Source organism: Punica granatum, chromosome 2, assembly GCF_007655135.1.
Source record: "Punica granatum isolate Tunisia-2019 chromosome 2, ASM765513v2, whole genome shotgun sequence".
NCBI lineage: Eukaryota > Viridiplantae > Streptophyta > Magnoliopsida > Myrtales > Lythraceae > Punica > Punica granatum.
The window spans coordinates 15,843,471-15,856,040 of NC_045128.1; the positions used below are offsets into that span (position 1 = coordinate 15,843,471).

The following is a 12,570-nucleotide window of genomic DNA, read 5'->3' on the forward strand; positions in this document are numbered from 1 at the left end:
TTATTATGAACACAATTTTTTATTATTTTATATTTTAAGGAATAGTTAGAACTATAAAAAAAATAAAGAGAAAAAAACACATGTTCGCATCCTCTTATTTACGTTATTTTATTATTCATCTTCTTTCAATTGTAAAAATTAATCTTAAATTCTACTAATGGCATAATAAACAATCACATGACCAAACACATTTCCTATGTTCTATTCCCCTGTAATGTGGTTCACATCTGCGCTATGCTACGCATAGGTAACTTTCTAGTCTATATATAATATATAATTACAGAGGTGATCATCATTGTATGTCATTTGTCTAAAAATTCAAAATGAAGGTTTCTCATTTACCGACTATTCATATGCCTAATGTTTCACTAACTTTCACAAAAAAGTATTTATTTCTACAATTATTATTATTATTATCATCATCATCATCTCTATCATCAAGTTTACATAACTTCCACCAAATCCATCTTTATATAATATATATAATTGTTGGGGCCTTCACCAACGTATCATTTGTCCAAAATTCAAAATGGAGATTTCTCATTCACCAACTTTTCGTACACCTAATGTTTCCCTAACTTTCACTAAAATCATTATTATTTCTATCACTATTATTATTATTATTGTTAGCATCATCATCATCATCATCAAGTTTACATAACTTTAATCAAATATATATATATATATATATATATATTATATAATTGCTAGGACATTTTTTAAAAAATTCGAAATGGATGCTTCTCATTCACTATTAGGAGCACGAAATTCAGGTCCAAATTACGAGTGATTCACCCGCGTCTCATTGACGAAGAAACTGGATGTACAGCCCACGTTCAACCTCGAACACCTGCACAAGGGGAGATCGGGGATGTGCCCGATTTCATTCTCCGATGCTCAAGTCAGTGTGAGACGTGAATATGAGAAAAAGTAATGAATTGTTGATCAAATCAAAAAACATGTAAAGTGCATGTATTTATAAAGGTTTTAGAGATGTATTACGTTACCACCATGACAAAATATTCGGCAAATTTCCATATCTCATACCTTGGTATACTAGGGAGTGTATCTTGTCATTATAGGAAATTCTCTCTATAACTCTCGTAAACAGGCCCTCGCTTGTGGGCCTTGTGAGTAGGCCTCGCTAGGAGGACTGGAATTGTCTTTGAATGATCGAATTGGGTGTCTCGTTGGGCTTTGCGGGTCGCTGGGCCTCACGGGTCGTGTCAGTTCGGAGCTTGAAAATCCTGTCTCCCATTAGTACCCCCTATTCGAGCACATGCGACACACGTGGGTGAGGAAGTTACTAACACATGTGGCTCAATGGCTCGTAGAACATATCCCACCAGAAGCATACTTTAAGCGTATGCGCCCCATTGGATTAGCCTTGATCTAACAGCGGATAAGGGGTTAACACGCGTCAGTTCTCCACGTGCCTCCTAGCAGTCGGCTCGTTTTAACCTTGCTGTGCGGACGCGAATTTAGTCTCGTCAGGGCCTGCATGCGTTCTCAAGATTGCATGGCTTGGGACTAAACGCAAATGGACACATGTGTGAGAAAGACTCGAGGATCGAGGGCCGGTGAGTTGCTCGGGTCTAGGGGTAAGGAATACACTTAGTTTGTTAAGGCATATGGTTTGCGGAACTAGGAGTTTCAAGTTAGGGGGTTCTGTTACGCGCGGGCCTATATCTTGCACGCCTTGTCAGTCCTCTAGTTTGTCTAAGATTTGCCAATTTTAGTTTGTTTATCGCTTAAATTAGGTTTCACTCATCTCGCTCGATTTGACACTGTAAATTCATTAAGAAACGATCAATTCGAATTAAGAGCCGGAGAGGAGTAAGCCCACGAATTGAGGGTTCGGCTCGTCATCCTCGCACTACTGTTCATCGGACCATGATGGTCGATTCCCTACGCGAGCCGAAATCTCGAAATATCGAGCTTACTTATCCGTGGGGATGTAGACCGACTCAGTCGATTCGATACTTGGATCTCTCACTTGTTATTATCGTGCTCCATAATTGTTGCATGCGAAAAACAGTTAAAATTGGGGTGAGAAGACCACGCGAGACCCGAGTCGAGTCAAGTGGCTAAGAGCCCTTGACCCATCTCGGGTCAAGTGTCGGCCTCCATTTCCTAATTTAACTCCGTTTCTCAAATTTTTTGTAATCATGTTCTCCGCACCGACACTAGTTTTACGATTAGTCACACCTTTAACGCGTTAATACAAGGTAACTTGCATGGATTTGTGTATCGAGAACCATCTTGGGCCCATGAGGGACCAAGGGAGCCTAGGCCATCTTTGATCGGGCCCTCTTGATTTTCATGGACCCATCTCGGTCCTCATGTCACAAGTCGTTTCTATTAATTAAAACGATTGGGAATTATGATTCTATTCAGGCAGTCCAATCATGGTCAATCTAACAGTCCAAAACCCATAAATCCAAAGCATTCGGCAAACTCACCCAATTTAATTGATTTCACACGTAGTAATTGGGACGTTTCACTTGGCTAATTAATCCCCTTGACTTTCTAATAAATTGCACGAATTGGCCAATAATTCATAATCACGTCGACGGTTCATGAACTGGTGATAATGCCCTTTTAAAACTCACATTTTAATAAAAACACCGAGATACGTAACACGCATAGCATGGATATCTAGGGAGCGCTCGCGTGTCTTGACTCAAGTCTGGGCTCGATTCGAGGCGGCTTGAGTCAAGATGCGCGAGTTCTTCTTAGACCACTTTCGAGCGAAGCTATTGGTTTCTCGACTCCTTCGGGGTCCACACGACCCCGATGGGTCCATGAGATTGGTCGATATCGGCTATAGACTTTCGACTGTTCATGTTGTGTAGTCTCGACCTTTTATTCACACAATCACATTTTTCCGGTTTAAGGGCATGGTCAGTGGTTCATGATTTGCCGACACCATAGGCGTTAGGAGGATCGAAACATGCAGAATAAGGAAAATGGGGGCGCTTGTCTAGGTGTGGCTGTCACCCATCTTACCTTCCATTTCCCGTCTACATGTTTTTGTCATCTCAGCGTAGATTCGGACGCCTGGGGAATCAGACTAGAGGCACGACCAAGGATGGCTAGTAAAAGGTTGTCCGGTCTCCCACGGGACATGTGCAAAGACCTTGGCACTCTTGTGGTGTTTCGTGCCCCCACTTCCCTAAGTTCGTGCTTAGATTGTGTTAAAACACGAAAAACAAATTAGTTTCAAACCCAGCATAATCCATACATTGGGGAAAGCAGATGGGACAAAACATCTGATTTTAGGTTTTTGATAAAACATATTCTCTGTCATAATTTGTTAAGCCCTCAGTGTCGCAAAATAGAATAACATAAATTCAATCCACACATTTGAGGCTTGACTACAGACATCATTTCTGTCAAGTCCTTTTAAGCAATGTCAAATGCTACATGCCCTCCCAGGACGGCCCTTGGCCGATTTTCACCATACACGCTTACTCTGCTTTTGTTTGTTTAGAATGGAGATATGTCTACCAAGCAACTCCGGTTCATAATCTGATAATCATGTAAACATGATAATTAATTTACAACACTTTTTTGTTTTATTTATTTTTGTATGTTTTCATTTGTTCTTGTCTGTTTTATGGCGGGTGGAGCCCGAACCCATAGGACACGAGCAACATGGGGTCCAACGCCTCAACCATCGATCACGGTATCTAATGCCCCCACACACTGAGCGCGCGAGACCCGAGTGTGAAATGAGGTCTAGCCACGAGTCACCACTTCGGCCCTAGTAGAATCCACATGGAGGATGACTCGGGCTAGGGTGTGCTAAATGAGGTCAAACAATTATCGAAGAGCTCGACCAATTCCGCGAACGTCTCGAGGACTTCGGTCTTCTTGGGGCCCATCGGCTTGGTCGGACCTGACCCCTAGTTCTCACGAGCCCACGTCGCTTTAATTTTGGTTTCGGTCTTTCCAAATACAAGGTGAGCACGAGTGAAATATTGACCAAACCCGAACCGACTGTGGTCCATGTGTTGTAATTTGTATTTATTTGAGAGTACGGTATAAGGACATTTATCTGTATATTAGTTCATGTAAGGATCCCGGTCGGCGAGTGCAAGGTCTAAGAGTCGGAACCAGTCGAGTCGGTTTACGGGGCCTTGAGACGAGCGGGACCACACGAGTCATCGGCCCGATCCACACGGAACCGGCTATCATGGTCCGGTCAACTGAGACGCGAGGACAGTGGACTGATCCCCTGAACCAAGGATCCGCTCCTCTTTCAGTCTTTTAGACCGAATCGATTGTTTCCACGAATTTAAGGTATCAAACCGGGCGAGTCAAGCGAAACTTAATCGACGCAGTAAATAATCTCAGATGGTAAACCTTAGACAAACAAGAGTATCGATAGGGCGTGCAGGATATTGGCCTGCACGTAACATAATCCCCGAATTCAGAACCCTCTATTTCGATTATCGAATGTTTTAGCATACTAGGTGTATCCTTACCACTAGACCTGAGCAACTCCTATCTACGCGTGTCTGTCAAGCGTCCCCCGAGAAGGTGGACAATCCCAAGCCGTGCGATCAGTGCGCACGTATGCGAGTCCCGACGAGATGAAATTCGGGTCCGCATAGTCGTGCTGGACACAAGGAGTAAGCAGCTGTTGTGCTAGGCTCGAACTGTGCTCTGGTTGCCGAGGAAGGGCAAATGGTAGAGCAGTCGTGAATGGTGCGCATAAGAGATGAGGTTGCTGTGGGTTAGCTGCGTTGGGGGAGGTAGGTCGACCCTCGGACCGCAACTCGCCTTGTCGTAGAGGAAGGTGAAAACGATGGTGGTTTGTCGCGGAGGAAGGTGAAAATTGCGGTTGTCGTGCTAGGTTTGTGGCCGGGATGGATAGCCTCGGGTCACAGCGTGCCTCGCTGTAGAGAGGAGAAGATCGCGAATGGTCTACCCGCGAAGGTGGGCATGACTCGCTTGTCATGCTGGTTGTGTGGCCGGGATGGACGGTCTCAGGTCAAAGCGCGCCTTGATGTAGGGAGGTGAAGATCGCGGGTGGTCTACCCGCTGTCAGCACCCAATTTCGGTCCATCGGCTCCAGGGGGGCAAAATTGTCATTTTTCTATTTATCGCCTTTTTAAAAAAAAAAAATTATTACTGTTCCGGGCAGTCCGGGCAGGCCGGGCAGCGGCAACCGGCTGCCCGTGATCTGGCCGGCCGCCCAGAATAGGAAATCGCGGATTCCGCGATTTCCTCCCCAAATCGGCTGAAATCTCGACCGAAAATTGCAATTAAAGGGGGGAAAACCTAATTCGGCGGGGACACAACAGAACCCACGGAAAGAAATCGCGAAATTCCTCTCGAATTGGGAGAATTTTGCAAATCGTTGCCCGATCGACCTTGATTCCGACCGTCCCGGCCATCAGTGAAGCCCAGATCGGAGCCGGCGTGACCCAGGCGGTGCTCAGACCCCTCACCCGATCCTTTTCGCGTCGTCGTCGCGGCGTCCAACAGCCGGAACCGCCGCTCGCAGCCGATCGGCGCCGCCAGCACCACCCTCCTCCGGAGCTCCTCACTGACGGGCTTCGGCCCATTATTTCTCTGTTGCAGGACCAGCCCAGTCGGCCTAGTCCGCCAACCTCGGCCCAGCTATCCTTCCGCAGCCCAAGCCTTCGTCCGGCCCGAGTTGCTCTAGACCAGCCCATTCCTTTCGGGCGGTTTCTCCTTCGGACCGGCCGACCGATCCGATCCGATCCGATCCGTTCGTCCGGCAGCTTTCGTATATTACAGAAACGCCCCCAAACTTTTGGGTTAGGTAAAATCTCAACTTAGCGGCATGTTTAGGGCTTTATATTAAATATCATGCTTGCTTGAATGATGATGACATGAAATAATTGCTTGTTGGTTGCATAGATTATCAAAATTATGCCGAATCCGATTATTCTAACTTTCTAATTTGTTCCATTCTAGTCCTGCAACGAATTTTCATATTTTTCAATCCTGCCCAAATTTTCAAATCAATTTTAAACCAGTCCCATGATATTTTCGATATTTTCATCACGTCCCTAATTTTTTTCAGAATCAAATACTGCTCCAGCAAACTTTTGCATTTGTTTCAATTCAGTCCCTGGAGCATTTATTAATTTTTTAAAATCAGCCCTAAATTTCAAAATTCATTTCAAACATACTCTGGGCTATTTCATTATTTCTAGCACATCCTCCGAATTTTTCAGAATTTAAAATCACCCCGGTAAACTTTTCAATTTGTTTCAATTTTGTCCCTGCAACATTTATTCATTTTAAAACCAGCCCTGAATTTCAAAAATTAATTTTAAATAAACCCTAGCCCATTTTATACTTTCCCGAACATTCTCCAAATTTTATAGAATTTAGAAAAATCATTCTCCAAATTTTTTGATTTGTTTCAGTTTAGTCCTTGAGACATTTTTCCGTTACTTTATCAGTCTTTATTATTCTACATTATGTTGTTCGATCTTTATGCAAATTTTTCGAGATGACTGGAAATTAGAGTTTATCGGGCGATCTATTATTGATCGTTTCGACGGCTTGAAACCCAAAAAAATAAAATAAAGCATTCAGCAGATTTTAATTAAACTTAATGATTTCACCCATCGGGTAAACGGGACGTTCATTTGACTAATTAATTCACTCGACTTTAATAATTTTGCACGAATTGGTAATTAATCGGAAATACGCGTCGATAAATTGCAAATAAGTGTTGATGCCTTCTTTTCAAAATTCGCAAATTTCATACTAAAATTTGAGACTTGTGATCCGATGTGACATGCACGTCTGGGAAGAACTTGCATGTTTTGACTCGAGACCTCCTAATTTTAGGTAACTCAAGTCGGGGTGTGGAAGTTCTTTTTAGATCACTTCCGGATAGATTGACCGTTTCTTTGACTTTTTGGGGTTCTCGAATAACCCTAGAAGAATCAGGGAATCAGTCAACGCCGGTCACAGGCCGAGGTGGCCCGTATTGCGCAGTCTCTTTCTTTTCAAAAATAAATTTTCTATACAAAGGCAAAAAAAGGCGTATTTACAATTTATTGTTATCTATGCATGATCTTGGGTAGTTAGATCGGGAATAATGGTTTAAGATACCAACATTTGACTTAATCGCATACTCGGCCTAATAGAAAACAGAATGGGGATAGCAGGCTAGGCACTAGACTGTAGGATTCTCGTGTCAAAATCCACATTCTATAATAACCTATCATAATCAAAGTGTCACGATACATAACATTTTAAAATCAACCCACACATTCGAGACTTGATCACGGACACACACAGTCTGTCAGGTCCGGTAAATGATGCTGAATGCTACATGCCGTTCCCCTCTTGTTTTTTGCTTGTTTTAGGGTAGGATTTGTATGCCAAGATACCTCGGTTAATAATCAATTAATCCACGTAAATTTGGTGATAACAAAACCCCATTGATTGTTTATTTGAGCTTGCTTATTACATCTTTTGCACTTGATTGTTATGCGGATCGAGCCCGATCCTTTAGGACTCGATTCACATTGGGTCCAACGCCCATAACCATCGATCACGGGGTCCAATGCCCTTATACACCGAGTGCGCACTTTAATTTCAATTTCAGTCTTTTCAAACCACACGGTGAGCATGAGTGGAATAATAACCGAATGCGAACTAACCGGGATCCAATTGTTATAATTTGTATTTCATTTATTTGAGAGAACAATGTGAGGATTTATGTTGTATGTTTATTCATGTAAGAATCTCGGTCGGAGAGTAGACGGTCGGAGTGTTTCTTCGAATTTACGGTGTCAAAACGCGTAAGATGAGCGGAACTTAATTAAGCGGTAATTAAATAAAATGGCAAGCCTAGACAAGCTAGAGTACCGATAGAGCATGCGAGATATAGGCTCGCATGTAACAGAACCCCCGAATTCGGAACCTTGGGTTTCGCAGACCATATGCCTTAGCAATTAGGTGTACTCCGTACCCCTAGACTTGGGTAACTTGCCGGCCCTCGACCTTCGGGTCATAAAATGGCAAGTGGCGACTCCTTCTCACGTGCGTCCGTCGCGCGTCCCCGGGAAGGTGGATACTCCCAAGCCGCGTTGCATTTAGGCGCGCGCATGCGTGCCCCGACGAGATGAAATTCGGGTGCGCACAGCTTGGCGACTCCACTGGGGAAACTTAGAGGGTTCGGGCTCGTTTCCGCTTGCTTTGTTTGCTTGTATATTTATCGCTTTTCGCAATTTTTCGCTTATCTACTTTATGCATTTTTATTTCCCGCACACGCATTGCATATCATACTAGCTTCTAGGTACCAATGGGTCGCGTCCCACGACCGGTAATAGGAGCATAGGTTAGATAGGGGTTCGAAGTAGGGATACGGCGCGCAGTTCGACTGTCGTTTAGGCCTTGAAAAGAATCCCGCTCGATTTCAAGGAATTGACACCCTTGAGTCGGGGGCCCCCATCCCTAGGTAGCACGGTCCTTGTAGTGCCAAAAACCATGCATACTGCAGGAGCTTCACGCCATATTCCAACCCGACTTCAGTAACAGTCCATCGAGTCGGCCTGCGCGCCATTTGAGTCCTTTTCTGTTTTTGAGAGAGATGTACGTTGTATACATTAAGTCGTGGGCATTTATTTTCTGTACCCATGCATCATCTAATTTCAAAATTAGGCGTCATTTATATTAACTAGTCCTAAATCGGTTTTCCTTTCATCTTGGTAAGAGATGGCGCGCTCGGTCTCCTTCCCACACCTCGACAGGGTCACGCCACCACTTGAGGAAATCAGTCACATCTGGGCTCATCTACATCAGGTCAACCGCGACTACATCAGTACCTTTGTTGGGGATATAAAAATGCTAGCTATGTGCTGAGTGGATTGGAACTTCTTGGGAGCAGCGGTGACATTTTAGGACCCAGTCCACGCCGTTTTCAACATCCAAGGTACTGAGCTCACACCTACCATCGAGGAATATCGCACTCTCGTCGGAAGAGTTGCAGCCACCCGCGACATTGTGGAACCTAACTTCCACACCACCCGACTTGTTTTGGTATCGCGTCTACTCGGGGTGCATAGGTCTCAGCTACAAGCCCAACTTGCATATTCCGGTGGCACAGAGATAGTCACCGCGAAACTACTCCGTTTTATTGAAATACGAACGCGCGAGGTTCAAGGGGATCTTTTACAAAAGAATTTTTGTCATGTAATCTTATTTTTAATTTTCGGGACTCTATTATTCCCTCGCTTGGCCGGTCACATTGACGCAGCCTTAGCTAGCGTTGTCCTCCAAGTGGTGGGAGGCCGCGAATACGAGGTGGCCTTGTTGGTCGAGACCATACGGTCCCTTGATCGCGTTACAAGAAAGACCGATCGAAGGTTGAGAGGGTCCCCAATTCTTTTGCAAATTTGGCTCCAAAGCCATGCAAACCCCTTCGGCCTTGTTCGTCCGGTTATGTTTTTCACACGTCCGGAGTCTATCATTTCGCGGTTACTACCTCTGTTGCGTGTGGAAGAACGCAAGGTCTCCGAGTGGATCAAAATTTTTCGCGAAATAGCACCAAAGGGCTTTAAATGGCGCGCCGCGTGGATGCCACCCGGACCCATGACCATTAAATGTCCTGATTTTAACGGAGTACCACTCGTGAGCCATGCGGGGTCCACCACCTATTTTCCGGCGCGAGTAGTGAGGCAGTTAGGTGGCTTACAGACAGTTCCCAAAGGTACGGCGCAAACCGAATTCGAACATACTTGGCGGGAGGACCAGACGTCCATAGATCGCCTAAGTGAAATCGAACGGGTTATGACCGCGTGGCGGACTACGGTCATCGAACATCTTTACTTCCCCGAGCACCCGACCCAAGATGAACGGGACTTTCAAGCCACGGAGGAATATATCCTCCGCTTTTATCGATGGGGTCCATCAGAGAATGACGATTTCACATATTCCCCTCCAGTAGAAAGTAGCGCATCATCCGGGGCACCGGTACCGGACATGACCATCCAAGCCGAGCTCGCCAATCTCAGGGCTGAAAGGGATCGCCTTCGCCGAGAGATCGCCGAGAAGAATGAGCAGCTGGGCGATCAGCACCAACTACAGAACGAACTTGCACAGACCCGCGCCCAACTCCAGAAGCGTGACCAGGAGTTGGCGCAAGCGAACGCTGCCTTGGAAAGGGTCAGGAAGAGGGCCTGTGTAGGTCCACGCACATCCTAGGATAGACACCTCAACCAGGCCCTCACCGGTGCTTTCCATGGTGACGGTCGCTTGCACCTCGAGCACGTTGGAAGACCAACTTAGGACTATCTTTTCAAAATTTGTATTGCACTTTGAACCATTCAGAGTTAATATGAATGACAGCATTAGTTTTTGAAAATTCATGCATCTCATGCATTTCTGCTTTTATTCACTGCTTTGCATGTTATTTTAGAGATAATTTCTTACATTAAACTCACACACTTATGGAATCTAGGTGTTAACAACTGGCGGCACCTCATCGATATCCTACTCGTTTCCAGCAAAGAATGGCAGAAGAAAATCAATTAGCTGTCTTTGAGGAAGATACGCCTATCACCCCAATTCATTCTCAAGCGCCGACTATGCATGCGCCACCACCACACGTGTCTCCTATAGGCGTGCCACCAGCACATCGGGGAGCTTCCCCGACTCATCTTCAGCCACCTGTATCTTCGGGCCCACACCCGGCATATTCAGGAGGACAGCCATCTTCCGCAGCTGATGATCGTGCACGTATTGCAGTACTTGAGAGCACGGTCAATCAACTGGCTGCCACCATGGCCACCAATATGGCCGAGCTCATGGCCCTACTCAAAGGCCCAAATCGTGCTTCTTCGAGCTTCACCCCACCTCCTGGGTACGGGCCAGCGGTCGATCCAAGCCCATGGGCCCAGCCGACCTTGATCCCTGATAATGGAGATACGTCTGCCCCAACGATAGTGAATGTGCCGGCAGCCCATCCGGTTAACAATCTTCCAGCACCACCGGCTTCAGCGACAATGTTGGAACCACCTACGCTCGTACCTCCTCCGATCTCCACATCAGTCCCGGTTTCGGTCCCTGCGTCGGTCCCAGCTCCGACTTCCGCTATCCCACCGCCGATCATATTCCTGCTTACAACTGCCCAGGCTCCTGCTCACACTGCTGAACCTCCCCCGTACCAAGCTCCACAATCCCATATCGGCCTTTCTTACCAAGCTCCACCTTCCATAAATATAGCCTACTCTGAACCGGGCACGCCGAACCACGCGGCCCCTAGAGCTCCACCCACAAATTTTCTCCCGGAAACGGGGACTGAACAGGAACAAAGATTGAAGAAGTTGGAAGAGAATATCCGAGCCCTACAATCAGGCGGCTCCCGCCTCGATGCCAGCGATGGCGATTGGAGTCTTTTCCCAAGCATGCAGCTACCCCCAAAGATTAAGGTGCCTGAATTCCAGAGGTACTACGGCACGACCGACCCTCGTCACCATCTCCGTCACTACAGGGGAAAAATGTTGCAGTACTGGGACTACAAAGAGTTTGTCATCCATACGTTCCAGGATAGTTTGGCAGGAGCGGTTCTGGATTGGTACATGTCACTGAAAGCTGCGGATATCCCCACGTGGACAGACCTCTCGAGCAAATTCATCGACCAATACAAGTACTGTGCGGAGGCGCCCCCGACTCTGCTGGAGCTCAGCACGATGGAGATGACCGGTGACCAGGGCTTCGAGGCCTATGTAGTGAAGTGGCGGGCTAGAGCGGCGAAGCATATCCCTCCGATCAGTGAGGCACAGCAGATCCAATTATTCCACTCCACTCTTAAAGGTGCCTACTACTTGCACTTGTTGGCCCATACGTCGTCATTCTCCAACCTTATCGATGCCGGAAAGAAGCTCGACATCGGCATTAAGCTCGGCAAGATAGAAGGTCCGGCCGAGAAAAAGGAAGGAGAGTCCTCGAAGAGGGCCGCCACTGGGACAGCGGGAAGCAGGAGAGGGAAAGACACGTCCGTCAATGCTGTCAACTCAGGGCGCCAGGCCCCCCAGCAATATTCCATAAGCTACACGCCCGCACCACCAGCTACTCAAGCATATGCTCCACCTTCGATACATTATCAACAACAACCCCCAGCGCAGCAAGCTTACTATTCCGCCCCACCGGCTTCCTTTCCATTGCCGGTCCCGCAGCAATACGCCCATAATTATGCCTCTGCTCCTCCTCAGACCCCGCAATACAGGCCTCCGGCTTCGAGAACTCCTCAGCCGACACAATAGGCCCCAGCCCCACAAGGTCAGCAAGGTGGCGCAACGCAAAATCGGCAGCGTAAACAGTTCACACCTCTGCCGGCTCCGCTCCCCTACATATACCGGCAACTCCTCGCGGGTAACAAGATCCGATCGATAGCACCTAACCCTGATTTTGACCCAACCATCCAAGATCAGAGTCGGCGCTGCGAGTATCATCAGGGCGCACCCGGTCACACCACTGACAATTGTTGGAAACTACGGGAGAGGATCCAACAGTTGATTGATGACAAGCAACTCACGTTCAACGCCGTCAAACCCCCGAACGTGCAAT

At 46.7% G+C, this 12,570-nt stretch overlaps 1 protein-coding gene across 1 annotated transcript; it reads left to right on the forward strand.

Moving 5' to 3' along the window:
* Positions 1 to 11,006: 11,006 nt before the first annotated feature.
* Positions 11,007 to 12,266, forward strand: LOC116193722. Its single transcript, XM_031522467.1, has one exon. The coding sequence runs from the start codon at positions 11,007 to 11,009 to the stop codon at positions 12,264 to 12,266; it is 1,260 nt and encodes a 419-aa protein (XP_031378327.1).
* The last annotated feature ends 304 nt before the right edge of the window (positions 12,267 to 12,570 follow it).